The following is a 13,217-nucleotide window of genomic DNA, read 5'->3' on the forward strand; positions in this document are numbered from 1 at the left end:
GTTTTAACTTGTGAGCATCGAATTCGCCTGGCGGTGGATCGCAATGGAGATCGAAGTGGATCCCGCCATTCCTGGTTTGTGGGACTATAGGCTCGATTTACCCGATTGGGACACAACAATCCGACTGGACTATACCTAGATTCTGGAAAGGCAGTGGCAACGTTATCACCGATAAGTAAATTGCATTGAAATATCTGCTCTCGCTGTGCTTTATCTTAGTTTTGTACAACATTCTCTCCATTCAACTTGCACCCTCCATTTCAGCGGCTGTTTGTCGATTACCGATTCCTTGTCTCACGAGCAACACGACTTGCACCTATCAACATGGGTATCAAAGACACAGTTTTGCCTCCCGCAACACTTTCTATGCCACACATCTGCGTGATTGGCTCTCTGAATATCGACTTCGTCACCTCCACCCCGCGTTGCCCAGGACCAGGAGAAACTCTTACCGCAACATCCCTCTCTGTGACAGCTGGCGGAAAAGGCGGCAATCAAGCAGTCGCATGCGGGCGTGCATCTTTCGTGACACAAGAGATACAGGATGTATCCGTCAGCATGATCGGAGCAGTTGGAGCCGATGATGTTTACTACTCGACGCTCATGCGGCCTGCATTGGAGGCGTCCGGCATAAGGACAGAGGGCATTGAGATGTCAAAAACAGCGCAAACGGGATCCGCCAGCATTATCGTTGAAGAAAGTGTCGGGGGAGAAAATCGCATCCTAGTCGTGCCTGGCGCCAACCATGCTGGGATGATGAGCGACATTCCACAGATCATCACAGCAGTCGAGCATCAACAACCCAAGCCTAGTGTGGTGGTGATGCAGGGTGAGATCCCGAGGCAGACGGTACTGGGCCTCTTGGAATACTTCAATCGCAGTTCCTCGAGCATAAATGTTATCTTCAACCCGGCACCTGTTTTCCCAGAGGGGGTCCCTCTCGCTGCGTTACGAGGGACAGCGGTGCTTGTGATGAATGAAACAGAGGCTCTGCAGATGTCAGCGTCCATCGCTGGACTTCCTGTGGGTAATGCGGACCACATCGCAGAACAAGAGCCCTTTAATCCCGAGGAGCTGGCTGTGCCTTTCCATGAGCTCGCTGGGGTTCAGATTGTGTTAATCACCCTCGGGGCTAGGGGTGTGTATTTCTCCACTTGCGCTGGGAAGTGCGGCATCGTGAAGGGTGTGAAGGTCGCCAAGGTCATGGATACCACAGCAGCTGGAGATACCTTCGTCGGATACTTTGCAGCGGCGATTTCACGTTTTCTGGTCAAGGGCCTAGACTTGACTGCTTTCGATGCCGAGATTGAGACTGCCGTCCAGAAAGCAAATTTAGCTGCTGCAAAGTGCGTGCAACGACAAGGTGCTATGATGAGTATTCCTTTTGCGCATGAATTGTAGCGCAAGATAAACATAACATAGCGTCGAAATGGGCTCTCGGGTATGGCGTTTTGTTGAATTACTTTGATAAAATAATAGAGTTACCCTACTTCATCCCCCCCATCCTCGTCGTAGCGTGCCATATTCCAGTCGGACTTCAGCGCTTCGATCTCGGAATCCATATTAATCCCTGTTGTCGCGGTGATTCTGCGTATTCGTTCAAGCAGCACTGTTTGCTGAGACTCGTGAGTCATCTCGCGCGCTATCAGCAGAAGACTAGCAACAAGGATCGGATCCCACTGCTCCGGCGAGTCATTGCTAGCTGCGATACCCGCAATTGACTGTGCGTGCCAGATATGGGAAGTGATGCACCGCGGTCCTGGAAGGGACTTTAGAAGCCGCGGTTTATGAAAGAGCAGCAGGAGGGAAGTGACATGATACACAGCATTGGCTGCGAGGGCAAGTGGAGTGGTGTAGATTAGGATGGGAAAGGACGAGCAGTGTTCAGGGTCGATTTTGTCGGCCTCGCCGCCGCGGATGTCTACAATCTGCTCTGCATCCACCGGTCGGTCGTTATACCATTTCTGGCAATCTGACCAGAGGAATGTCCACTGAGACAGAAAATGGGATTGGCGTAAAGAAGGAAATGCGGATAACTCGGGCGAGCCAGCAGCTGCGGGAGTGGCTGCTTCCGGGCCTCCGTAGATCAAGGCGAGGCAATGGCCCAGAAGGCATAAAATGTGCTTATATACTCGGTGCACGGAGTGGGATTGCGGTGGTGGTTGCAGCAATGAGTGTATAGGTGAGCCATCTCGTCGCAAAAAGGAGCGAAAGGGCAGGACCGGTGATTGCAAAGACATAATTGAGGCCGCCAGGTCTGTTGGGTGTGAAACTTCGAAGTTAGTCCGCTCTCCCGAGACAAACCATCGAATACCTCACGTACCTATTCTGAAATATAGCCAAAAAAGCGACTCTCCGAGAGCATCTCCCAGCGGGGAAAGAAACGTAAAGCCATTATAAACCCCTCTTAGATGCATTAATAAGTCTCTCCATTTTTGGGGGCCAGCCGTAAGGAAGTCTTGTAGCATGAGGAGAGCACGACCAGCATGTCTACTCGACTCCGGCTCGATCATCAAACTAGTCTCAGCTTCCTTTCGAAACTTGGGCCCGTGCTCCAGATCTTGATTGCTTGTTAATGGAGAGATAACGAGTCTTTGCGCGGTTGAAAGAGCCAGAATGGCGGCCTGGACTGGCCTGTTGGTTCGAGAAAGAAGTAGGGTCTGCAGTCCAAACGCACAGCTGGGATCTCCCACATCAATCCATGGGGAAATGTGATAGCGGAAGTGTCTCAATAAAGATGTTTCATGACTGCCGCCCGCGCTCGGTGAAGACAGGGTTCCTTGCTGGTCACTGAATGTAGGAACGGCGTAGGTCAGATGCGAGGGATTGTTTAGGAGGCGACTGTCTTGTGTCTGCCGTTTTTGGTCGCCGATGAGTAGACCAGGGGCACTCTGTATAATCGACGGTCCTGGAGAATCATCGTCAAGAGCATCGGGCATGAAAAGATCTTGCACCTGAACAGGGGGCGATGTTGGTGTGTCACTGGCATTTTGAAAGTCTTGTATATCGTTAGGGCCTGGCTGTTGTGGTGGCTGTTGATCTTTGACCGTCTCTTTATTCGCAGTCTGGTTGGATGCTAAGGGAGTGTCGTCCACGAACTAGATGCAATAATCAGTCTCAGCGGCTAGCTTCACGTAGCCTGTCCTGCTTACTGTGATGTTGGAGTAGGCCTGTCTCCCGCCCGAGACAAGCCCGGACTGCGGCGGCACAAAAGACAGATCGGTGCCATATTTACAGGCGAACCCTTTCACCTCGCAATTTGCACAGCGCGGCTTCTGCTCATCACCTAGATACAGATGTAAGCCGCATTTCTTGCGAGATTCAATGAGTTGCTCGTGGCTTACATTTTCTTCTTCTTTTACGACAGGTCAAGCATCCCGTGCGTACTCGTTGCTTACCAGCCGGGGTGGGTTTTCTGGGCATAGTGAGTCGGAGGTTCAGGCGCGCATGGTGAAGTGTGTGAGAAGTGGGCCGAAAAGACGGGGTGGAGGCTCCATGCTCCCTTTTTGTAACCAAGACCTTGAGTCGGAGGTTGACCGGAGGTGTCCGACTAGGGGCCCGCGTGGGGCGCGGGATCTTTGGTTGGGTCAGATCGGGACAGTCAACCCGAGGTTTGCCTAGAAGAAAAATTTGGTTCATAATAAAGTGGATGGCAATGGGTCCGCGGCAAATTTCCTCTCTTTAAACGCCATGAGATGTTTGTCGACTGAGGCACTCCGGGGTCATCTAGAAAACTGATTATCCTGAAGTACTACAAGTGTAAATAGATTCTACACAAAAAAATAAATTCAAGAAAATAAAACAAATTAATGAACAGAGTGCAAGTACACTATTAGCTAACTAACTATCTTTTCAACTTAAACGACATACAATTCCCCTGCCCCATTTCCAACTCCTATACCTATTATTCATTCATTCAGCACGCCAGAGAATATCTCTTAGATCTTCTCAACGAGCTGCTCACCCGGCTCCTTAGAGTCGACCTCACGCCCGGTAGCTATGCCCATTCTCTCGACAAAAGCAGTCAGACCAACCTCGCGCTGGGCCTCCCGCAAAAGCTCGGCATCTTGCTCTCCCGAATGGCTTCCGAATACCCGATCCATCTCCTCCAGGGTAGCATTCTTGGTCTCGGGCAAGAAGAACCAAACCCAAACAATGCCGCCCATGAGGAAAACAGCGAAAAAGATGTAGGTGCCCCACTGCCAGTGCTCAAGCATGGGAGGAACAAAGAATGCGATGGCGAAGTTGTTGATCCAGTTGCTGGATGCGCCGATCGAGGCACCTTTGGCACGAATGGAGAGTGGGAAAATTTCGGAAATCAGAGTCCAGGACACAGGGCCCCAGGTGGCTCCGAAGCTCCCGATATATACCCAGATAAGTGCTGTGGATTTTGGTGTTAGATTTAGTCATTCCTTTCTTCTTGAAGCATCACGTACCAACGGCGGTCCAGCCAGCAGCGACATGAGAGGGCCAGTCATGTTGGAATTTGGCAACGATAATTCCGACAATGATCATGGTAGAACACATCAGAGCAGACCCAGCGAGCAGCATAGGCTTGCGGCCGATTTTGTCGATGACCAGCTTCTTTCCGTTAGTAAATAGCCTTCCAAAAAGAACGTGCTACTGCTTACCATTCCCGGAACAGTGCTAACAATAAAAACAACACCCGTGACGCCCGTGGCCAAGAGGGCGATGGTGCCACTGGTCAAACCAAGACTCTTAAACACGTCGGACGCGTAGTAAATGACTAGTTCTGTTAGCCAGCATGACTACGATCCGGATACAAAACACTTACTAGCATCGATACCGCTCCACTGCTGGAAGAACATGATCAGCCAAGCTGTAGCCACACGCTTGAAGTTGTCCATCGAGCGAACGCAGTTGGAATACTGGGCAATCTGGTTCATAAAAACGTTTTGGCGCTCCTTATCCGCAAGCTTTGGTGAGGCTTTGGCGAATGCGCGCTCTTCAAATAGTGCTTCTGCTTTGATCTCGAGGTATTCAACCTGAACCAGCTCATGTTCGACAGGGAGCTTGCGCATCCAAGCCAGCGTGGACTGGGCTTCTTCGTCGCGGCCCTGCTTGACCAGCCACCGGGGCGAGAAAGGCATGAACCAGATTCCACAAGCCAAGCAAATGGCCGGAATCCCCTGGACGATGGAGGGGAGACGCCAAGCGAGATCGGACTGCGTCTCTCCCGTTCCGCCGATGTAGTTGCTGCCGTAGCCGCACCAGAAAGACAGCATGATGCCGAGGATAGTCGCGAACTGGTAAAACGAGACAAGCAAGCCGCGCATCTCTGGTGCAGCCAGTTCGGCGTTGTAGAGAGGCCCGACACCACTGAACAGACCGACACCCAACCCGGTGAAGAATCGCCCAGCATAAAGCAGAGACGCGTTACCGGCCGAGGCACCAACATATAGATAGCTACCAAGGATAACCCAGCAGCATGCGAAAAACATGGTGTACTTGCGAGAAAATATCTCTCCCAGAATACCTGCGGACAGGGATCCTAAGATTCCTCCCAGTTGCAAAACAGAGGTCAGCCACCCTGTTGCGGTAGATGAAGCCACCACCGACGGGAAGTTGTGAGTGAACCGGTACATCACCAGGGACTGTCCAAGAACACCCTGCTGGTAGCCATACTCGAACCCGCCGAACCTAACATTTCATTAGCCTACAACGATAAGTATAAAACATAGATGAGAGACTGACGAGGCGAAAAAGGCGATGAAGAGCACTTTGGGGTTCTCGAAGATCGACTGCCACCTGGACTTTTTGACCAGCTGCATGCGAGGTGAGGACTCTAAGTCCACGGACAATGATCGGTCCGCCATGTTGAAGTCAAGAAAAGGAAGTTCAAGCCGTAATGCCCGCAACTAAGTCCGAGAGGGAGTTGAAGAAAAATGACAAAAACCCGAGCGACATCTACCCCATATTTATTCTTTTCTTAAAATCTTAAAAAAAAGAGGGTCTCCTCCAAAAAATAGCCGTGAACAAGAAAAACTTTGTGTGGCTTGACACACGCCCCTTCTCGGCCTGCCGAGTCCCCAGAAACCGACGAGTCGCGTGGCGGCAAATCTGGGGAGAGTCCGAGCGCTAAGCCTAATCGGGCCCGACGTAGCCTCTGTCGCCCGTTTTGGTGCGAATTTTGAGTTCTGCTCAGGCCCACGAGAGGAAACGGGAGCCAGTGCAGAACTGGAGAGATTCAGGTTTGCTTCTCTACGGGAAATTCGAGCCAGTGTCCCTCCCGTTCGGTTAAGTCGATGCGGGGGATGAGCGGGTATTTGTGGAGAAGCTTTGATGTCAACAACATTTACATAGTCGGCACACGCCGATATAGTATACGCTCTGGGGATGTTGGGGCGATATAAAGATGTGCCGGTGTGCTAAATGGGAGGGCGCAAGCAGAAACTATTGTTTGACTTCGAGATCAACAAGTATAGAGCGGCAGTGAATTATGTTCTGGACAACATCTGCGCCGCTGCTCTGCAGCTCTCTTTTCCTGTTTGTTTCCGGGGCCCTTGCGTTGCCTAAGACAGAGAAGCACTATACTATCATGGATAATGACTGGAGTACGGCCGGATTTGTGCCATTCTTGGTTGCACTAGACGGTGATATAGATGTCCTGGCGTTGGCCTCTGGTAAGTCTTTCATTTATGTTTCAGGCACAATATCTGCGAGTATCTAATGGCAACCCTTAGACACGGCAAACTCCTGGCAACCGCAGGTCGCACTACATGCTGTCGCCACGCTGGAGGCTGGGAATCTGAGCTGCATCCCCGTCTATCCTGGAGCGACTTGGCCATTGCTGAACACGCCGCATCGGTTCCATGCATGGGAGGCAATGCACGGCGATCTCGCCTGGCAGGGAGCATTTGCACCTGAGAATAAAACACTCGAAGCCGAGGGCAATGATCCTACTTCTGGCAACCCGAACCGAATTGTAAAGGCCGCGTTCAAGGAAGGCTTCCCTAAGGGCAGGCCTAACAATTCGACGTCGGCGGCCAATTTCATGGTAGAGATGGTTCGCAAGTATCCCGGCAAGGTGTCTATTTACTCTGCCGGTTCCCTGACGAACGTTGCTCTGGCGGTGCGCATGGATCCGGAATTTGCCTCTCTTGCCAAAGACCTAGTCATCATGGGCGGCTATGTTGATGATAACATGCTCCAGGCTACGGGAAGTATCCTGCAGGCAGATTTTCAATCTGATGTAAGTCAAAACCATGCTGGCGAAGCTACGTCTGCTAAACCAGGGACATTGCTAGATCAACCTCATGATCGACCCGGAAGCCTCCAAGATTGCTCTCACTGCGGACTTCCCGCAGATCACCATCACTGGCAATGTTGCCAACCAAGTGTTCCCTGACAAAGAGTTTATGAAAGACCTGATCAAAGTCCACAACCCCTACACCGAGCTCTTCTACAAGTACTACGACCCATCGTTCCCTTTCTGGGACGAAACGGCGGCTGCTCTCATGGTTGACCCATCACTTGCCACCAATCAAACCTCAGGTGAATATTCTTCATGCCATACATGTCCTCTTTATCTAACTACTTGCCCTCCAGTTTATCTCGATGTTGATACATCTTACGGAAGTCCGAATTACGGCAATATCCATGTCTATCAGAAGGCACTATCTCCCCCAGGAGTGCGTCAGGTAAACTATGTCTTTCAGGTGGATGGTGATAGATTGAAGCAGCGGATCATGCATGCCATGCAGTATCCTAGGTCTTGCGCGGATCTACATTAGAGATGCAGTGCAAAAGGCCTCATGTAAGTATTACCACGGCATGATCCAGTTATTTTGATGCCTGTACATATCACATATTGCAATTTCCATTGAGTGGCTTTCTTTTTTGTCCATGATTCAATCTAAACTATCAGCACCTAGCAAAAGCTAGGCAAGGTAAATAGCCTTGAAGGATCTACATTGACACGTCAGAATAGGATGGCATGTAAAAAGGGGTAACTAGCCAATTGCCATGCAACAAGAGCAACAGCATCGATATAAAATGATCTAAAGTATACCCTTTGTGAGTCTACAATACGATCTTACAAGGAGCAAAGATTTCTCAAATGCATAAATAAAACCAACATGTACTCGAACAGAATCATGGACAAGGACAGCAAAAAAAATAAAAAAAAGTTGGACGCAACCAGGTCAGTAGATAACATCAAATAAAAAGGTATATCTACCACATAGACATTCAAGTTAATGGACAAGAGAAAACAAGAAGCAAAGGAAGGGTGTCGTTATGCCGAAGCGCAACACAAAACCCCCCCTTACAAGAAAGGTATAAGAAAAGAACTCCTAAATTTCCTCCTGTACATGTTTTGCAAGAAAGCCGTCACAGGCGTGGACGCTTAATGGAAGACATCGGAGCAGCCCCAGTGTTGCTCAACGGCAAAGGCACCGGGAGACTTCCACTGGTCATTGGCGAAGGAGAAGAAGATCGACTTGGAGCCGATGTACTTGGCGATCGAGTGGATGGCGATGTTCTGCTCGGACTGACCGGGGATGGCGGCACCGTTGGACTCGCCGCCGTTGGGCCAGCCAGTCTCCAGGTTCAGGACGTCCTTGCCAGGGCAGATGCTCTGGAGGATCTTGTACTCGCTCAGGGCGAACTCACCAGCCTGCTCGGCGGTGGTCTCCGAGTTGAAGAAGGGGTGGATGTTGGCACCGACGATGTCGACGGCACCGCACAGGGTGGAGGCACCATACTGCTGCCACACATCGATGGGCTCGGTGGTGGTCACGTCCTTGGTCCAGCCGGCGGCACGGAAGATGGCGGTGGAGGACTCAATGAAGGTAGCCAGCTCCGAGGCGGAGACGTAGCCGCTCTGGACAGCCTCGTTACCGACGACGATCAGCTCAACGAGGTCCCACTCGGCCCAGGTAGCGATGGCCGAGACCTGCTCCTGAGCACCGGAGGTGCCGGTGTTGTCGATGTAGACACCCAGGATCATGTTCATGCCGTACTGGCGAGCAGCCTCACCAACGAACATCAGACCAGAGCAGTCAGTGGAGTAGATGCGGACGAGGTCGAAGCCCTTGTCCTGGATGGTCTTGACGTCCTGGAAGACCTCGTCCTTGGTCTTGCACATGCCGGAGTTGGTGTAAGGCGAGTAGGTCATGCCGTACTGGCCCTTGCCGGTCAGAACACCGGAGCCAGAACCACCGGTGGGCTGGGGAGTAGCAGGAGCGGTGGTGGTCTCAGCCGCGACGCTCGAAGGCCAGGCCGGGGCCGAGGGAGTAGGGGTGGCGAAGGGGCACACGTAGGTGTAGTCAGTCTCGACAACGGTGACGGTCTGCTCGGGCTGAGTGAAGGTACCCGGGGTGATAGTCTGGGGAGTCGGCCACACGATCACGGTGGGGCTGGGCACAACAGTGGTGGTCGCGGGGACAACGGTGTAAGTACCAGCAGCCGGGCAAGTGTAGGTGGTCATCTCAACGACGCTGGTCACGGTGCTGCCGGAGGGCTTGACGGTGGCATAGGGGCAGGTGATGGTGGTCTCCGTGGTGACCACGGTGGTGGTGCCGCCAATGGTGTGGGTACCGCTCGGGACAGAGGTCGAGGTGGCACCGCAGACGGTGGTGGTGTCAGTCACCACGACGGTGGTGGCCGGGATGGTGTAGGTACCAGTCGAGGGGAAGGTCGTCACATGGGGAGTGGGCAGAGTGACCACGGGGCTCGGGGTCGGGGTCCAGGTCGACGAGGGCGAGACAGTCACGGTGTAGGTGCTGTACGCAGTCGACTGGATGGTGGTGGTGAGCTTGACGGTGCTGGTGGTCTCCGGAACGACGACGGTGCTGGAGGTCTCCGGAACGGGAACCAGAGTGGGCGAGCCCAGGTAGGTGATGGTCTTCGTCACACAGCCGCAGGTCTCCTCAGCAGGACCGCCAGGGTTGTAGGGAGTCGACCAAGCCGGAGCGGAGGACCAGACCGAGCTCGAGGGCCAAGCGGACTCGCTCGACGGGGTGTAGGCAACCGCACGGCGGTTGTGCAGAGCGTCGTGGCGACGGTGGACGTTCTCCGCGGCCAGGGCAGAGCCCATCAAGGCCGCGGTGGTGGCCAGAATCGCACCCTTCATGGTGAGAGAAAAGAATTCAAGCTATTATGTCCAAGGAATGAATGAATGCCCGCTGAACGAGTGAAGCGGTGGTCAATGCCGTTAGGGAACGTGGGAGGGAGGAAAGGAGAGTGTAGAGGAGAAGAGAAAAACAGGAACAGGAGAGGATGAGGAAAAGGGGAGGTAATATTATGTATGGAACGAGTGTGAGCCCCTGGTTCCTGTTCGTACGGGGAGGCCTTGAGCCCGTCCAGGGACGAAAGGGGCATGATTGGGGGAAAAGGGGCGGTAGTGGGGGGATTTGTGTACCGCCTAGTCTGGCCGCGGTATCACGGACTAGCCAGGCCTCATTTCGTGAGTTGGGGCCAACGGGGTGCCCGGCTGTTTCACTTCCGGGCCCTTGCTGGAGGGCATCGAGCTCTACACGACTACGATATAGATTGTGTACTATCCTCGTCAACCAGATCCCTCCCTCTGCAGTTCCCATCCAGCAGCTCAGTCTCACATCCAAAACTCTTCGTCAACACATACACAACAATACTCCCGATTCGGCTCAAAAAGACCGCCATGTGGGTCCTCTCCATCATTGCGCGCCGGCCCTTGACCACAACGGGATAAGCGGCGGGCCGTGCCCGGTCTGCCATTGGATTGCCTGCCCACTAATTTCCCGCCCTGCCGATCGGAATACCAGCTCGGCCTCTATAGAAGGAAGCCCAAAAATACACACACAAGAAGACCTACCATTGATACTGACGCTCGTCTCCCTCTGCGCCCCCCTGACGATCCATCACCCGCCCTGAGCCCACGTTCACAGGCCGATCATCCCGCTCGGGAGTGTGCAAGCAGGAGAGCTTACAAGGTGTAAATAAATAGGGAACTACATGTTCCTGTCTCGGTCGACTGATCCTTCATTCCCATCTCACCCATGCCCAAGACTGGCACCCAGCCTGGCGGTGTAATGAGGGCATGATGAGGGCAACGTTGGCTTCTTCTTGCACCCGCGGGCCTCGCTGCTGATCGCAATGGTCTCTACGGTCTGGATCACGACCCGCCATCTGCGCTTCCACGGAGTACATATGGGGTAGATCCCATTTTCAGTCATGCCGGCGGCCTGGCACGGGAGTCTGGTGGGGACGTGAGGACTATGCCGTCTCCTAAACTGGAGCCCGTGCCCCCATGTGTCCACTCGCTAGTGCGCAGTCCTCCTTCTCTAGCGTTCAATTATCGTTGCTGTCAGCACCGGGGAGCCGCAGTGCGCCCGCACACTTAATGCTTGTTCTCGAGTCTTGGAAACCAGGGGGTTTCCCGTCCTATGTAAGAAGAGGGTGGGTGATCGAGAGGGGCCCCCGCTTGGAGTTTGGCTGGGCTGGCCTCCAATAGAGGATTCCTGTCGGTGGCCAAGAAGAGTGCACGGTAATAGTCGCAGTGTCTCGGGCAGAACGGACGAGACCATGTTTAGGGCAATGCTTGGCGTGACCTTTTTTGAGGCTATTGTCAGCAGAGGGGAGGTCCCCATACTGTGTGTGAGCAGGACAGTTTGAAGAGATAAAGTTGCACTTCGATAGATCGAAGTAGATCACTTCAGTACATAATTGGTTAGCATTTTACCTATCAGCATGGACACTCATCTGAAGCATTGGTTGGATGTCAGGGAGGCCGAAACCCTAACCACGTGAGTGGGCCTACAACCAAGACAGATATATATCCATGAATATGGACATCCCACTCGATAAGAGCCGTCATAATAATGGAATCGTAAAAGCATCACCTGTATTTTCTTTCTCTCCACACTCAGTTGGATATCTGCAGCCCCGCACATTCTGCATTCCCAACGCGTGAGAGACACTCACCACGTGGAGATCGTCGATAGATGCATACCTGACCTGCCAGATCGATCAACCACGCAAATAGACCTTCGGCAGGCATTCTAGAATAAACTACAGCCAAACAGTCATTCCCACGAAACCTGCCCAGTCTGCACTATCGAAAATTTAAAAAAAAAAACTTCATCCCCTCCGCCCCTGCTCAGCGATCATGCCACTCACTTCGGACTCCGCCGCATTACCACAACCCCCCAACACACAAGCGCCACGCAGAGAAATCCTTCAAAAATTTACACGCGGGATCCTCCGACGCCATCCCATTGATAAAATTCGGCATCGGGATTTCCGTGTGGTTCGACCCGACGAACCCGCCAGCCAGCCAGTCTATGCGTCATGGCTCCGGGAGCACGCCTACCACGACTCCCAGCAACCACCCCGGATCCGGTGCGCAGTCGATGCGCAGTCGGTGGGCACGGATCAATCATCATGCTATCCAGACATTGGCAATGGGGCTTTTCTGACATGATAACCTATCATATTGCTGAGCGTGACAACTCTCGACGAATAAGGCCCTCGGAACCGAGCGGTGCTCTCTGGGGAGGATTCGGCCGGCGGAGATGGCAGGGCACGGGAGGTTGAGGGATGTCGTCGTGGCTGTGTCTTTGATCAAAAGCTATATAAGGCTGCTCCAGGGTGGTTCGATTGCAGTTCTGTTCATCAAGAATTACATTCCTACAATCAATCAAGCATCTACTGAAGATCAACACACCACATCCTCCTCATCTACATCTCACCCGAGAACAACAATTCCACACCAACCAACATGACATCCACCACAATGATCAACGAGCCCCGCCTCCAAAACGACTACGGCGCAGACTTCTGGACTCGCAGCCCCTCTACCGAATATCGCGTACGTCTACCATCTCCCTGACCCACCCTTCTGCCACAACACCAAGCTAATAAGGAAACCACAGCACTCTACCGAGGGCCGCGGTCTCTTCGCCGGCCTCCAAGACGTGAAGCACTACAACGTCGAGAACGGCTGGGCTCGTCGCAAGTCCGGGGAAGCTCCGAGTGGACTGTTCAATGCGCTCTGGAGCAAGGTCACTGGTGGGGCTTATCACCCGCCGACGGTTGCTTGAGTGCATCCATTATGCGTACATGTGGATTTCAAGCGAAGCATACAAGAAAAGAAAACGCAGGAAAGAATTTGGTGGAAGGAGAGAGATAGAAGACTCTCTGCTCTTGGCTTTGGTTTTTGATATTTGGAGTTCTGGGTGTTTGGGCTTGAGATATCCTATTCCTACTTGTTATGT

At 52.8% G+C, this 13,217-nt stretch overlaps 5 protein-coding genes across 5 annotated transcripts; 3 read left to right on the plus strand and 2 right to left on the minus strand.

Moving 5' to 3' along the window:
• Positions 1-324: 324 nt before the first annotated feature.
• Positions 325-1,401, plus strand: PFLUO_LOCUS1475 (uncharacterized protein; the record flags this gene model as incomplete). The annotated part of the gene is made up of 1 exon (XM_073778518.1): positions 325-1,401. The coding sequence occupies one exon, from the start codon at positions 325-327 to the stop codon at positions 1,399-1,401; it is 1,077 nt and encodes a 358-aa protein (XP_073635565.1).
• A 2,537-nt stretch (positions 1,402-3,938) lies between these two features.
• Positions 3,939-5,837, minus strand: PFLUO_LOCUS1476 (uncharacterized protein; the record flags this gene model as incomplete). Its single annotated transcript, XM_073778519.1, has 5 exons — positions 3,939-4,381; positions 4,437-4,581; positions 4,632-4,747; positions 4,796-5,661; positions 5,716-5,837. 5 exons carry the CDS (start codon positions 5,835-5,837, stop codon positions 3,939-3,941), a joined length of 1,692 nt encoding a protein of 563 aa, XP_073635566.1.
• Positions 5,838-6,559: 722 nt separating this feature from the next.
• On the plus strand, positions 6,560-7,754 carry PFLUO_LOCUS1477 (uncharacterized protein; the record flags this gene model as incomplete). The annotated part of the gene is made up of 4 exons (XM_073778520.1): positions 6,560-6,644; positions 6,705-7,213; positions 7,269-7,515; positions 7,570-7,754. The coding sequence occupies 4 exons, from the start codon at positions 6,560-6,562 to the stop codon at positions 7,752-7,754; spliced, it is 1,026 nt and encodes a 341-aa protein (XP_073635567.1).
• A 614-nt stretch (positions 7,755-8,368) lies between these two features.
• On the minus strand, positions 8,369-10,096 carry PFLUO_LOCUS1478 (uncharacterized protein; the record flags this gene model as incomplete). Its single annotated transcript, XM_073778521.1, has 1 exon — positions 8,369-10,096. One exon carries the CDS (start codon positions 10,094-10,096, stop codon positions 8,369-8,371), a length of 1,728 nt encoding a protein of 575 aa, XP_073635568.1.
• A 2,640-nt stretch (positions 10,097-12,736) lies between these two features.
• On the plus strand, positions 12,737-13,043 carry PFLUO_LOCUS1479 (uncharacterized protein; the record flags this gene model as incomplete). The annotated part of the gene is made up of 2 exons (XM_073778523.1): positions 12,737-12,811; positions 12,876-13,043. The coding sequence occupies 2 exons, from the start codon at positions 12,737-12,739 to the stop codon at positions 13,041-13,043; spliced, it is 243 nt and encodes an 80-aa protein (XP_073635569.1).
• Between the last annotated feature and the right edge of the window lie 174 nt (positions 13,044-13,217).

Source organism: Penicillium psychrofluorescens (assembly GCF_964197705.1).
Source record: "Penicillium psychrofluorescens genome assembly, chromosome: 1".
NCBI lineage: Eukaryota > Fungi > Ascomycota > Eurotiomycetes > Eurotiales > Aspergillaceae > Penicillium > Penicillium psychrofluorescens.